The 15,298-nt window shown below is 49.0% G+C and overlaps 1 protein-coding gene across 3 annotated transcripts in view; it reads right to left on the reverse strand.

Moving 5' to 3' along the window:
* Positions 1-15,298, reverse strand: part of AXL (AXL receptor tyrosine kinase) — an 80,673-nt gene that overhangs the window by 28,946 nt on the left and 36,429 nt on the right. For all 3 annotated transcript variants that reach the window (XM_082231012.1, XM_082231011.1, XM_082231013.1), the window contains 2 exons: positions 2,453-2,533; positions 588-703 (listed from right to left, as the gene is read on the reverse strand). In XM_082231012.1, the coding sequence (XP_082087138.1) occupies positions 588-703; positions 2,453-2,533 (197 nt within the window). The remainder of the gene's footprint in view (positions 1-587; positions 704-2,452; positions 2,534-15,298) is intronic.

Raw genomic sequence — 15,298 nt, forward strand, 5'->3', positions numbered from 1 at the left:
CGCTAAAAGCCGCTAATAGCGCTAATCCTTCAATGGGCTTGCTTCGCAAGACGAAAAAACGCAAGACGAAGAGAATCACAGAACGGATTCTTTTCGTCTTGCGAGGCACCACTGTACATGCAATTAAATAATAAAAACTCACTAACACAACGCGGAGGATTTTTGCCTCAGAGGCACCTGCCATCTGTTCTCGAGCAGTTTGCTTTGTTTTATGTGGGGGAAACATTCAAAAGCGGCACCCACCCAAACCCCAAACTGGTACAGATCACTCTGCCACCTCAGGCCCTAGAAGGGGACAGACGGACGGCCCCATATTTGAACACCCTGCCCCCTTGCTATCAGTTTTGTTTCCTGGCCTCTGCAATCCCTTTTCGAGGCTCTTTCAGTTCCCTATTCCTGAGAGCTTGTCACACGTCACGAGGGCATCCGGTTGGACATTTGAGAGAAGCAGAAGCTGGCCAGGAAATGGCTCCTAAAAATAAAAGCGTTCCCTCGAAGGGCAGGGGCAAAAGTGGCCGAGTGAGGCATCCTTCCTCAAAATAGCTGGGCGAGGGAACTTGGGCTGGCCTCAAGGCTTCCCTTCTTACCTGGATGGTGCAGAGCTCAAGAGCGTAGGCTCCACTTGGTCCTGGTTCCCACGTCACTTCCAGGTGGTGGTCACTACGATGCAGAAGGGATAAGGCACTTGGCCGCCCAGGTACCACTAGAAGGAAGATGCAAGAGAGCAGGTGTATGATATACCACAAGAGCTTACTGCAGAGGAAAGTCAAAAAGAGGGTGTTTTACAGCAGTGTTTTTCAACCTTTTTTGGGCAAAGGCACACTTGTTTCATGAAAAAAATCACGAGGCACACCACCATTAGAAAAGGTTAAAAAATTTAACTCTGTGCCTATATTGACTATATATAAAGTAATTCTCTTGAATAGGAATCAAATAAACACAAAGAAGCATGGTTTAACATTCAAGCATGGTTTAATATTTTTTTCTTTAATGGCAAACAAAAACATTGCGGACCGTTCTCTGCTCAGCGGGGATCGATCCGCTGATCCCCGCTGAGCTGGCGGATGACAGCTCCGTCTCTGCACTGTGTGCGGAGAGGGAGATGTCAGAGCCCCGCTGCTCTCTATAGGGAATCAGATGAGAGCGGACCGCCTGTCCGCTCTCATCCGATCCCATCCGATCTGATCCCCACCCAGGACGGATGGAAAATAGGGTGGACACAGTCCAGCGCCCGCCTAGTGGGCGAAAATCTGACTTTTTTTTTTAAAAAAAAATGTTTTGAATTTTTCAATTTTTCCCACGGCACACCAGGCAACATCTCGCGGCACACTAGTGCCCTATGCATGTTTACTCAGACGTAAGTCCCAGTGTGGTCAGCGGGGCCTACGTACTTGTGATTAGGATACAGGCTCCTTCTCACAGGCTTGTTCATCATTACTGTGATCCAGAAGTTGTCAAGAATACAAGGATTCCGTTTATAAAATACTTTACTGATAACCCTGAACAACAGCAACTACCAAAACCACAGATTGGACTTTGGCAAACTTAACTGAATTTATCTGTTCCTAGAGGGACGAGGGGGATGAGTTGGGGTTTTGTTTTTGCATCTTCTCTCTCTCTCTCTCTCTTTTTGGTAATTGTTATATATTGCAGATCAATAAAGCTTTATTTTAAAAAGAATACTCGGGCAATTACACGAAGCACACTTATTGCGACAGCTACCTTTCTAAGCGCATGCCAAGGAATCCCTGCCGACGGAAAGCTAGCATTTCAAGGATAAAGGTTTCATCTTAAGCCTTATGCTCAACATGCTCTGAACATGGAATTTTGGTATGTGTGGGGTGTGTGTGTGTGTCAGTAATGATCCAAATCCGCGATCTGAAAGTAGCATGTGCTCCTCCTATAAACTCAGGGCAACTTGCCAAGTTGAAAAAGGATCTTTGCGTTGTATGTTTGCATTTGAAGCCCGGGTTTTTAAAAATGCAAATTGCATCAGCTGCGGAAGGGGGATGCTACTTAACAGGATCAGAGAAGGTGTAGGGTGTGTGCGTGTGTGTGTGTGTGGACACCTCCCCTTTCCTCCTCTCCTGTGGTCCTGATGAACATTCTTCCTCTGAAGTGAGTATATTCACTGGGAGAAATTCTCCCAAACACCCTCGCTGCCTCGGAGCAATTGATAAGATTTTCTCCCTAAGCAAAAAAACCTAGCTTCGTAAATGGGGCTTTCCTCCAGAATTGCAGCAGGGGAGGAATTTCCCCTCTGTGCCTGCACAGATCCCATTAATTATCATACACACCAGCTGACAGCGTTTGCACTGTTAAAAACTTCCGTGTTAAATCCAAATATGCATTTAGCTTCACCCTCACAGTGTACCTAAAGCAGTTGTGCTGCGGCCTTGGCAAAGGTCTCCGTTTGCTCTAGGAATGCACCCCCCACAACCCATCCTCTCACCTGTCACCTTTGCAGTCCGAGATGTGCCCACCCCCTTATCGTTGTGGGCCTCGCATGAGAATGATGCGCTGTGATTCAGACCTGAGAGACAAAAGAAGGCACAAAATTAGATATATTTAGTCATTATCCACAGCAGCCTTGTTTTAAAACGCAATGATTATTAGCATATCTATTCCGGTTTAAGGTCTAAGGCGATTTTACGTTCCTAAGCTCATGAATCTTCGCAGTGTTTTTGTGAAGTCATTTGCGCTCCCTGCTTACAGAGCGCTGCATATTCGTTATTTATAACCTAGGTCACCAGGTGAATTTAAGACTGAGCGGAGACTTAAATCTCTCTCTCCCAGGCCCAAGTCTCAGCCTCTACTCAACAAGGACCTCTCAGTTTTTGACTTGCAAATCCAGCATCCCTGTAAAGTAGCTAATCTTCCCATTTTACAGATCTGGAAATGACTGAGACGTTAACCAGACAAATTATAGGGGAACAGGAAGAGTAAGCCCATGCTCAAACTATGGAGGGAGTGAGAGGTGGCAGTACCATTTGTGTGTTGAGGTCCCTTAATAAAATCCACCGAGGCAGGACATCCTCTCCTGTTATTTGAGCTCCAGAATAAACTCATATATTCCACACCTAGCATGACATTCTGGATACTTCTCAAGAGCACACTGTGGACTTCTCGAGAGTAATGTACAACAGTACCTCAAACACACCCTCTCCCCACTATCTCCAGTTTCAAATTACAGGCAAAGAAAAATCAGGGAAATGAGATTGGGGGCTGTTCTGGGCTGTTATTACAGATTTCCAGCATTCCAGATCAACCCCCCCCCAAAAAAAACCCTGCAACGCTTTTATTATTAATAATATTTTATCAAAATAATAAAATACACCTTTGCCCAAAGTCCCCGCGCACAAGGCAAACATTTTTATTCGGAATAATTATTTAATCCCGTGTGAATTAAATGTCACCTTACTTACATTAAAATTAGCACCTCTGCTAATTAAACTGACTTTCATATGGTGCTTGGGTTTATGTGGCTTTTACACGTGTGTTTCATTTGTAAGGGACGCAGGTGGCGCTGTGGGTTAAACCACAGAGCCTAGGGCTTGCCGATCAGAAGGTCGGCGGTTCGAATCCCCGCAACGGGGTGAGCTCCCGTTGCTCGGTCCCTGCTCCTGCCAACTTAGCAGTTCGAAAGCACGTCAAAGTGCAAGTAGATAAATAGGTACCACTCTGGCGGGAAGGTAAATGGCGTTTCTGTGCGCTGTTCTGGTTCGCCAGAAGTGGCTTAGTCATGCTGGCCACATGACCCGGAAGCTGTACGCCGGCTCCCTCGGCCAATAAAGCGAGATGAGCACCGGAACCCCGGAGTCGGCCACGACTGGACCTAATGGTCAGGGGTCCCTTTACCTTTACCTTCATTTGTAAGGTGCTCTGAGCATCTCCTTTACGGAAGGGGAAAGCAGGGTGTGCTTTTTTAAGAATAAACAATATTAAATAACAAAATTCAGGAGGTCCCAGGTTCAGCCAGGGAGGGCTAGGAGAGAGAGAGATCCTCATCTAAAATCCTGGGGCGCTGCTGATAGTCCAGATATTCTTCAACCTATGCTACCACTCAGTGGATTTGTAACTGGCTGACTGACCGAACCCAAAGGGTGCTCATCAATGGTTCCTCTTCATCCTGGAGAAGAGTTACTAGTGGGGTGCCACAGGGTTCTGTCTTGGGCCCGGTCTTATTCAACATCTTTATCAACGACTTGGATGATGGACTCAAGGACATCCTGATCAAATTTGCAGATGACACCAAACTGGGAGGGGTGGCTAACACCCCAGAGGACAGGATCACACTTCAAAACGACCTTGACAGATTAGAGAACTGGGCAAAAACAAACAAGATGAACTTTAACAGGGAGAAATGTAAAGTATTGCACTTGGGCAAAAAAAATGAGAGGCACAAATACAAGATGGGTGACACCTGGCTTGAGAGCAGTACATGTGAAAAGGATCTAGGAGTCTTGGTTGACCACAAACTTGACATGAGCCAACAGTGTGACGCGGCAGCTAAAAAAGCCAATGCAATTCTGGGCTGCATCAATAGGAGTATAGCATCTAGATCAAGGGAAGTAATAGTGCCACTGTATTCTGCTCTGGTCAGACCTCAGCTGGAGTACTGTGTCCAGTTCTGGGCACCACAGTTCAAGAAGGACACTGACAAACTGGAATGTGTCCAGAGGAGGGCAACCAAAATGGTCAAAGGCCTGGAAACAATGCCTTATGAGGAACGGCTAAGGGAGCTGGGCATGTTTAGCCTGGAGAAGAGGAGGTTAAGGGGTGATATGATAGCCATGTTCAAATATATAAAAGGATGTCACATAGAGGAGGGAGAAAGGTTGTTTTCTGCTGCTCCAGAGAAGCAGACACGGAGCAATGGATCCAAACTACAAGAAAGAAGATTCCACCTAAACATTAGGAAGAACTTCCTGACAGTAAGAGCTGTTCGACAGTGGAAGTTGCTGCCAAGGAGTGTGGTGTAGTCTCCTGCTTTGGAGGTCTTTAAGCAGAGGCTTGACAACCATATGTCAGGAGTGCTCTGATGGTGTTTCCTGCTTGGCAGGGGGTTGGACTCGATGGCCCTTGTGGTCTCTTCCAACTCTATGATTCTATGACCAAGGGGTGAGTTGTTCCTCAACATCTGGTGACCCAAGGTTGAGGAGCAGAGAGCTAGACAAGGCTGAGCCAGATGGACTGTGGTCTGGCTTCCTGTGTCCTCCTGGGAACTGAACGGCCTCCAGTTCCGTGATGGAAGAAAAGGCAGGGCATAGACGTTAGCAAACAAACGGACGTAAGAAAACAAAAGCCAGACTTTTGTCCTCCTCCAGCCAACCAGGTCCCTTCCTGCCACCCTCCCCTCTGCCCCAGAGAAACAACATCTGGGGACCAGTCCTCTGTCCCAGCTGGTATGTCCTGTTCCTTCCGCCCACCCGTCTGTGGTTTGGGTTTCCTCATGTCTGGTTCCAAGCTCCAAGCCTTGGCCCTGTTTCTGTGCTTTGGATGGTCTCTCGAGCCAGGACTCCTGGGTTCGTTTATCCTGATTAGGGAAAAGGGTGGCTGGAGCAGGCGCTACTGCAAGAAACAGGGGCTGGCTTCTGTTGCCATCAGGACGGCCACAAGGAGCCCTCTGCTTGATCCAGTTCTGGTTTAAAGATTAAAAAAGGATAAGAACTGAGAGGCAGCAGGGATAAGAACTGAGAGAAGCTTCCCTCCAACAGCCCAGGGGCAGCAGATTAAGCTGGCACACACAGGTCACCCGATTACAGTGGCTTGGTGAAATATACTCGGGGTCGAGAGTGGATTTCATGCTCTTTATTCAGCTCATAGTGGTGAGGAGGAATGGAAGTTCCCTCAGAATGTCTGCTTTATATACATTATTTACACAATGGGCCCCACGTGATTGGCTAATTCCGGGATTCTCCTGTAGGCCAATCCGGTTGTGGATTCCCTTCCACCTGGAGCTGGATTGGGTGGCTCCAGTAGACCAATCAGACTGCTGCATTCTGGACCCTATTGTTCTAGGACCAATCAGACTGCTGCATTCTGGATCCTATTGTTCTAGGACCAATCAGACTGCTGCCTTGTGGGTCCTATTCAACTCAGTACATAACAGTTGGGCTGAGGAAAACCTTCCATTGGAGAAAGGTTTTCTCTCCCTGCAATGGAATGGTTTCCTCCTCCCCATCCATCTGCACGTGTCGTGTCGTAGAGGGAAGTGAGGGTAAGGTGAGCTACTTGGAAAGGTGGCCCATCTAGGAGCAAAACTCTGGTCCTAAACATCCGCTGCCTTGTGGGATATCTTTGGGAGAAGAAAAAGGCTACGGAGTAAACCCTACACAAATGTGGAGTGGAGTCCCTAAGGCGGTTGGATGGCGTCTTGTATGCCTCCTTTTGGCAGCTCCTGCAGCCCAGCTGGTGCCAAACATCTTGTCTCTGTTTTCCTTTGGAGCACATCAGTGAGGCCGAGAAAGGGGGTCTTGTCGTTGGGGCAGCCCAGGACTTCCACGCGCGCTGCCCAGGATTGCGCCCCTGGGAGGCCGCTTTGGTACTTCTAACGCAGTGGTTTGGCTTCACACCCACCTGTCTCTCGAGACAGACAGATGCCAAAACAAATATGTGAATGAGGCCAGTATCTATGCACATGCTAACTGTGTTTAATTGGCCTTCACAGCTTCGATTTGCCTTCCTATCAAACTCCCTGTAAGCTCCTTTACAACTAAGCTCCTCTTGTTAGTTTATCGCTGGTTTCGTTTCTTTTTAGACATTTTAAATCGCTTGTTTTCAACCGCTTTTCTCAATTCCACTTGTAAATCCCTTAGAGATTTGTAACAGTAAAATGCATATAATTAAAAAAAAAAATGTAAAGAAGCAAGCAAAACCAAACAGTGCACAGGACTAAAGTCATATTTTGCCCAAAAGTGAAATTATGGTGATGCTGCTGCAGTTTTGGGTTGTGTTTAAAGGGCTATAGTCATTCATACATTCAATAAGGAAAGTTTTTTTTTTAAAAAAAAAAATAAATATCACATTTATCTCCCATCTTCTCCTCCAAGGATCTCATGGCGGCACACATTGGTTCTCTTCCTCCCCATTTTATCCTCACAACAACCCTGAGAGGCCCAAGGTCACCCAGCGAGATCGGGGATTTGAATCCTGGTCTCTTGGGTCCTAGTCCAACACTGTCATTTTCAGAGGAGTTGGGGAAATGCTCAGTCTTCAAAGCAAGGATCTCTCACCACCTTTTTTGAGCCTGGGATCCCGTTTGGGAATCTAAGTAACTTTGGTAAGAAACCACAAAACAACAAATTCACAGAAGAAAAACCGGCAACTCTCTCTCTGTAAAGAAAGCAGGCAACACACACACACACACACACACACACACACACACACACACAGCAGGAGTGCCAGCTTGGCCTTGCAACTGTGGGTGCTCAGGGCTATGGGTGCCATGCAGTGTGCCCAGCCCCTTCATGGATAATTTTGTGGGTGCTTGGGCACCCAGGGCCCCAGGGAGTTGGCACCTATCTCTCTCTCCCTCTCTCCCCACCCCCCTCTCTCTCACACACACACAAATAAATAAATAAATAAATAAATAAATAAAGCACAGGCATAAAAAGCAGGCAACCCACAAATAAATAAGAAACAAATCCAAAACAAATTCCAAGCTTTTTTAAAATAATAATAATAATAATATTATAATAATTTATTATTTGCACTCCGCCCATCTGGCTGGATTTCCCCAGCCACTCTGGGCGGCTTCCACAGAGACCGAAAATACAATACAGTGGAAGGAGTGGGAAGCCTTGGTAGGTGCTAAGTAAGGACCATGCCTGAAGGTGACATAGTTTCCATGAGGACCACATTGGGGACCCCGGTTCTAAAGATTTGTTAAAAATATATGCACAGTGGACGCTCGGGTTGCAAACGTGATCCGTGCAGGAGGGACGTTCACAACCTGCAGTGTCCGCAACCCGCAGCGGCGCATCTGCACATGTGTGGGTTGTGCTTCGGCGCAAAGCGCGGTTTAGCACTTCTGTGCCTGTGCGACTGCCAAAACCCGGAAGTAACCCGTTCCGGTACTTCCGGGTTTCGGCAGTCCATAACCTGAAGCATCTGTAACCCAAGGTATGACTGTATGTGTATTTCTTTCAAAGCACATAAAGGTACAAACGTGATGCAAGGAGGAGGGGTTTGACAATAGCGATGACACAGTCACTAGCCAATAGGTGCCTCTGCCTCTTTTGCAACAGCATTCCATGCCACAAGCTCCGTCACAGCAGTGAAGTGTGTGCGTCCCATTGCATTTTTGTGAAGTATTATGGCGAGCGAACATGACGCGCGCACACAGACCCCACCGGGGATGAAATTCACTGGTTGAATGAAAGCTTTCAGATCCCCGACGGCAAGCAAGAGTCACTGCACTTTGAACACACCATTGTTACTGAGATTTGGCGAAGGGCCCAGATTTAACCCTCTCTCCCACGCAACAACAGGTGCTATTTTCTGACCACGCCATTCCTGTAAGGACTGAGTCAGCCGGTGGGCACCCAGAAGCTGTCACCTGGACCAACTGATGGCATTCAGAGGGGGGAGGGAAGATGTAAAAATCCCATGCAGGCAGACCACCTGCTTGGCGGTCCTGACATCCCTGTGGAGAGGCGAAGGCTAAGGGCCAAGTATCGCAGACAAGAGGCAAAGAGAGCGCGGGTGAACAACGGCCAGCCCCCTCACGGTGGTTGCTGCTGCTCTCTGACCACATCATTCCTGCAAGGGCTGAGTCAGCCAGTGGGCAACTGCATAAACAGATGGCGCTGGCAGGAAAGGAGCAGCCGGGGAGATCTGCACGGAAGCACCCACTTCGTTCCACATTAATGCACAGGCTCACAGGCGAGAAACTCTGTGGAGTTCACAGAGACAACCAGGAATCAGAGAACAAGCTTGCCCCTTTGCCGCTGTTGGAGGGGATCCCGAACGCTTTGGACACCTTGGAACTCCGACATTTTGGCTCCCTAACGCTGCAAACCCGGAAGTGATTGTTCCGGTTTGTGAACGTTCTTTCGGAACCTGAACCACCAACGGGGCTTCTGATTGGCTGCAGGAGCTTCCTGCAGCCAATCAGGAGGTGCAATTTGGTTTTTGAACGTTTTGGAAGTCGAAAGGACTTCTGGAACGGATTCTGTTTGACTTCCAAGGTTGTATGACTGTACCTAGGTTCCCTTACCGGAGGCCAGCAATAATGTGATGGCCTGGGATTCCGAGTCTGAGAGTGAACCGGAGGAATCCCAGCCGGCACAGGAGTCCCCGCCTCCAGGGCCGGCTGAACTGGGGCAAGGCCTAGATGCTGAGGAGCCTGCACCTGTGCCAGATCCTCAGGGGCAGGCACCAGGTGAGACCATTCTGGCCCCAGAGGTGCTGGAGGACTCAGTGGCTACAGGTGAGCCTCCCCCGGGGCCCAGTAACCCTTCGGCCTCTCCTGAACTGCAGAGGCTTAGGGCAGAGAGGCGAAGGGAACTGGTCTCTCCCAGGAGGAGTGCTCGCCCTAAGGCCAGGAGAGGCGGGGCTCCTGGGGGCCGGGACCGCCCCCGACCTTAGAAGAAGATAAAGGTCAGGCAGCCCGGTCCCAGGTTGCGGGAGCAACGTCGTTGTGGAGTACCTGCTTTACCCAGACCTAGATCTGCACTCCCGGTGTGCCTGTTCCTCGCCCGGCTTCCTGCTCCTGACTCTCCGGTGTTCCTGTTCCTCACCCGGCTGCCCGCTGCTGACCCACCAGTGTTCCTGTTCCCTGCCCGGCTCCCTGCTTCTGCTCTACCAGTGTTCCTGTTACCCGCCTGGCTTCCTGCTGCTGCCCTACCAGCGTTCCTGCTCCCCCGCCCGGATCCCTGTTTCGGACCTCGCGTCTCATCTAGTGATCGACTACCCTGCTAGTGACTCTGGACTGAACTTCGGATACGGTATTAGTACCTTTCCCCCCCGGGACCAGCACAAATAACCAGGTAATGAATCAAATGCATTTATTCGTACGCACAAGGTAGCAACCCCGATGTGGAAGTCACTACGGAGGATTCAAATACAGAATCATTGAGTTATAGTGTTGGAAGGGACCCCGAGGGTCATCTAGTCCAACCCCCTGCAAGGCAGGAATCTCAGCTAAAGCATCCCTGACAGATGGCCATCCAACCTCTGCTTAAAATCCTCAAAGGAAGGAGAGACCACAAACTTCCACTATTGAACAGCTCTTCCTGTGAGAAAGCTATTTCTGATGTTTAGCTGGAATTTCCTTTCTTGGAACTTGAAGCTGTTGTTTGGGGACTACCCTCTGGAGAAAGAGAAAACAAGCTTGCTCCATCGTCCGTGTGAAAACCCTTTAGCTAGTGGAAGACGGATATTCTGTCTCCTTTCAGTCTCCTCTTCTCCAGGCTAAACACACCCAACTCCCTCAACTGTTCCTCATAAGGCTTGGTTTCTAGACCCTCGATTATCTCGGTTGCCCTCCTCTGTACATATTCTAGTTTATCAATATCCTTCTTAAATTACTGTATTTTTCGCTCTATAAGACGCACCAGACCACAAGACGCGCCTAGTTTTTGGAGGAGGAAAACAAGAAAAAAAATATTCTGAATCTCAGAAGCCAGAACAGCAAGAGGGATCGCTGCGCAGTGAAAGCAGCAATCCCTCTTGCTGTTCTGGCTTCTGGGATAGCTGCTCGGCCTGCATTCGCCCCATAAGACGCACACACATTTCCCCTTACTTTTTAGGAGGGAAAAAGTGAGTCTTATAGAGCAAAAAATACGGTAGCGGTTCACAGCTTTGGACAATTAGCGTGCAATCAGTCCCTTTTGTCGCTATCCCATTTTACATCATAAGGCACAAGTGTTTAATCCGTCATTCTCTCCGAAGCTTCTGCAGCATAATTTGCCGCATTCTCCCATCTCCTAGGAGGAGCGCAGAGAGAAGAAACGCCACGGTGAATCTGCAGCAGCACAACCGGACGCCTTCATCTGCTGCAACCAACCACGTCTCTCCTGCATCGGTCTCTACGGACGCAGCAGGTGCTACAGCCTTCCAACAGTTCGACTTCACCCCCCAAAATTCTCTCTTCCATGGTCTCCCGCCTAAGTGCTTAATCTGCAATTGTCTCTGAACCTCCTACAGCAAGATTTGCTGCATCCTCCATCTCCGGATGTCTCCAAACACTTTCTTATCTGCAGCATAGCTCGCTCACTCCCTTTCTAGCACGTCACATTTGGCCTTGTTTTATTTCCACCCAGCAGTTTCTCTTCAAGATGATTTAACTAAATGATTTAACTATTTCTGTCCCTTCGCTGCCGTAAGAAGGGTCTGGTGAGGACAGCCTTCCCTCCAGCTTGGTGCCCTCTGTAGTTGGTTATTTCTTTATTTATTGCATTTATATCCCACTTTTTCCTCCTCCAAGGAGCTCAGCAACCCAGCGAGGTGCACTGGGCTGAGAGGCGGTGACTGGCCCAAGGACACCCAAAGTGAGTTTCATGGCTCTCTCTTCTTCTTCTTTGGCGATCCTTCGTGGCCAAGTAAGATTGTCTTCCATGAACATACATGAATATAGTGCCACTGTATTCTGCTCTGGTCAGACCTCACCTGGAGTACTGTGTCCAGTTCTGGGCACCACAATTCAAGAAGGACACTGACAAACTGGAACGTGTCCAGAGGAGGGCAACCAAAATGGCCTGGAAACGATGCCTTATGAGGAACGGCTAAGGGAGCTGGGCATGTTTAGCCTGGAGAAGAGGAGGTTAAGGGGTGATATGATAGCCATGTTCAAATATATAAAAGGATGTCACATACAGGAGGGAGAAAGGTTGTTTTCTGCTGCTCCAGAGAAGCGGACACGGAGCGATGGATCCAAACTACAAGAAAGAAGATTCCACCTAAACATTAGGAAGAACTTCCTGACAGTAAGAGCTGTTTGACAGTGGAATTTGCTGCCAAGGAGTGTGGTGGAGTCTCCTTCTTTGGAGGTCTTTAAACAGAGGCTTGACAACCATATGTCAGGAGTGCTCTGATGGTGTTTCCTGCTTGGCAGGGGGTTGGACTCGATGGCCCTTGTGGTCTCTTCCAACTCTATGATTCTATGATTCTATGATTCTATTCTATGAACATGGTTTTAACAGTGAGTCCATGTGACTGTGGAGGCCAATTCTGGATCCACACATCCTTCCAGTTGGGACATAGGTTTTGGGGGGGAAGTGATTACAGTGAGGGTTTGCCAAGCGTGCCTTCCTCTTCGCACGTTTCTCCCTTTCGTCCTGAGTTTGAGCGTCTTCAAAATCTATCTGAAAAAGTGTGCATGCACACGAAAGCTTATACCAAGAACAAACTTAGTTGGTCTCTAAGGTGCTACTGGACTTTTTAAATTTTTTTAAAAATATATTTCAAAATCTATGACTCCTTTGGTGAAGGCTGTTCTCCAACACGCACGCAGGCCAGTGTTTCCCTGTTGTCTGTGTTTATACTACTTTTTTTAAAAAAGATTTGCCTTGAAAGAGTCTTTAAACCTCTTTTGTTGACCACCAGCATTACGCTTACCATTTTAAAGTTCGGAATAGAGTAGTTGCTTTGGAAGAGGATAATCAGGCATCCCATGGCTGAGCAAGGATTTCAACCCTGGTACTTGGGGCCGAGGGACGCGGGTTGTGCTGTGGATTAAACCACAGAGCCTAGGACTTGCCGATCAGAAGGTTGGTGGTTCGAATCCCCGTGACTGGGTGAGGTCCCGTTGCTCAGTCCCTGCTCCTGCCAATCTAGCAGTTCGAAAGCACGTCAAAATGCAAGTAGATAAAGAGGTACCACTCCGTCGGGAATGTAAACAGTGTTTCCGTGCACTGCTCTGCTTCGCCAGAAGAGGCTTTGTCATGCTGGCCACATGACCCGGAAGCTGTACACCGGCTCCCTCGGCCAATAAAGTGAGATGAGCGCCACAACCCCAGAGTCGGTCATGACTGGACCTAATGGTCAGGGGTCCCTTTACCTTTTACTTGGGGCCGAGGCAATCTTGTGGTGTTTTAAGCCACTAATGAATCCATACCCCAAGAACTTTTCAACAAAAAGCATGTAGGAGGGCTCTTTATTGTCTGTCCCCAGCACCTGTTATACAGAGGGATGCAATCCCTGTGCATGGGACAACAGATCTAGCCGTTGTGGCAATTACTTCCAGTGGCGTAGCGTGGGGAGTGCAGGGGGGGCCGGCCGCACCGGGCGCAACATCTGGGGGGCGCGCGCTCGCACTCGCAGCTCTCTGCCCCTACCTGGCTCACTCACTCTCTCTCACTGCAGTGCTGGCTGTGCGAATCCGATCCAAGCCGCTGGGTCGCCGCCCACTGTGGAGGGGGTGGGTGCCAGGCGTGCGGTGTGGAGAGAGAGCGAGGGACTATCTGGGGGAGGGACAGTGCAGCGGCCGCCCAGCACAGTGCTGAGCGCGGGAGAGAACCACACCAGACCAGACCAGGCAGCAGCAAGAAGAAGCTGGCAGCGGCGGCAGGTTAGGGGTTAGGGGGCGCAAATTACTTGCCTTGCCCCGGGTGCTGACAACCCACGCTACACCACTGCAATCTCTGAGCTTTCAGATTTTCTGGTTTCCAGCCAGGCTCTTCCCGGCCTGTCCACAGCCCACCTGCCTCCACGGTCCTCCTTGCATGCCAGACAAGGACATGAAACAGCATGCATACTGTAATTACAAACGTGGGTGGAGAGAGACACTTCTTCTTCTCTCTCTCTCATAGTTCTTTGCAGGTGGACCCACAGGATTGAGGTGGCAGCGCTGAAGCAAGAGGACCGCACTCTTTTGGAGAAGTGAATTGTGCGGTTTTGTTCTTGCACATGCCATGTGCCTCCCTCTTGCCTTGTGACCTCCACTTTTATAGTTCTTGGGTATCCTTTTATTTGCAGTAGCTTCCTTCTGCAGAGAGACCACAGACATCATTCTGGAGAGACTATTGACAAATTGCATGCTGAGCAAGGAAGCGAGCAGGAAAGACAGGCTTAGGCTACTCCCCAGACAACATTAGCGCAACTGCCCAATATGTTTGGATGTGTACTGTTACAAAAGCTGGGTTCCGCTGCCTCCTCTCTCTGCCGAACGGCGGCAAGAGCCCAGGGGCTCCAGGCATTCACCCACGGCCTGTGTTCCTTGGGAGAATTGAGACATGGCGGAGACTGTTGTAGCTTTGAGAAATATGGTTTATTCACATCTTCAGTCTGCATGGAGGGAGTCCAAAACTTACAGGATGATCCTTTCAAGAGGGGCTTGTCCCTCACAGGACTGCAGCCATGAAGTCCAAGGCATCTCTCCCAGCCAGCCTGCAGCCAGCCTGCCCAAGATGGACCCCAGTCTTCCTTCTTATTCATTTCAGAACACCTTGCTCAAAATCTCTCTTCTCCTGTCACTTCAAATGCACACCCCATCACCTTGGCAACATCCATCTTCCCAGGCCCAAGGATTCCTCTCACATGGCCCATCAGAGAGCCAGTGTGGTGTAGTGGTTAAGAGCGGTGGACTCGTAATCTGGTGAACCGGGTTCGCATCTCTGCTCCTCCACATGCAGCTGCTGGGTGATCTTGGGCTAGTCACTCTCTTTGAAATCTCTCAGCCTCAGTCACCTCACAGAGTGTTCGTTGTGAGGGAGGAAGGGGAAGGAGAATGTTAGCCGCTTTGAGACTCCTTAGGGTAGTGATAAAGAGGGATATCAAATCCAAAATCTTCTTCATCACCATCAGCAGCACCTTTTGTCGTGTTAACAGATTTGCTCTTTGCTAGGCCAGCCAGACTGGTTTACATAAAAGATGCTCTGGTTTCAAAACATGACCAGGAAAGCTGTCTGTGGACAAACACCTGGCTCTCTCAGCCTGAAAGCGAGATGAGTGCCACAACCCCATAGACGCCTTTGACTGCACTTAACCGTACAGGGGTTCTTTACCTTACCTTTACCTTTACTTTACCTACATAAAAGATGTGTTTCGGTTGCACTGTATCTCTTTTTCCTACAGCTAATCACTAGATTTGTCACGGGATTCCCACAGATGGAATCCACATTCTCCTTCAGCAAGTAACAGAGCGAATCTGCAGCTTTTAATGGCCTGTTTCCCCTTTTCCCCTGTCCAAACTGCAAAAGCCACACCACAAAACCCAAACTCTCGTGAGAAGCTGGTGCACAACTACTTCTTTAACGCTGAGATTATGCAGGCCGCTTCTATTTCTGACCAACATTTCTTGAACAAAAGTGATAATGCGTAGTCTTCCTCCATTTCAGAAACCCTCCCTTCCTCT

This window comes from Podarcis vaucheri (assembly GCF_965113315.1).
Source record: "Podarcis vaucheri genome assembly, chromosome: 7".
Classification (NCBI taxonomy): Eukaryota; Metazoa; Chordata; class Lepidosauria; order Squamata; family Lacertidae; genus Podarcis; species Podarcis vaucheri.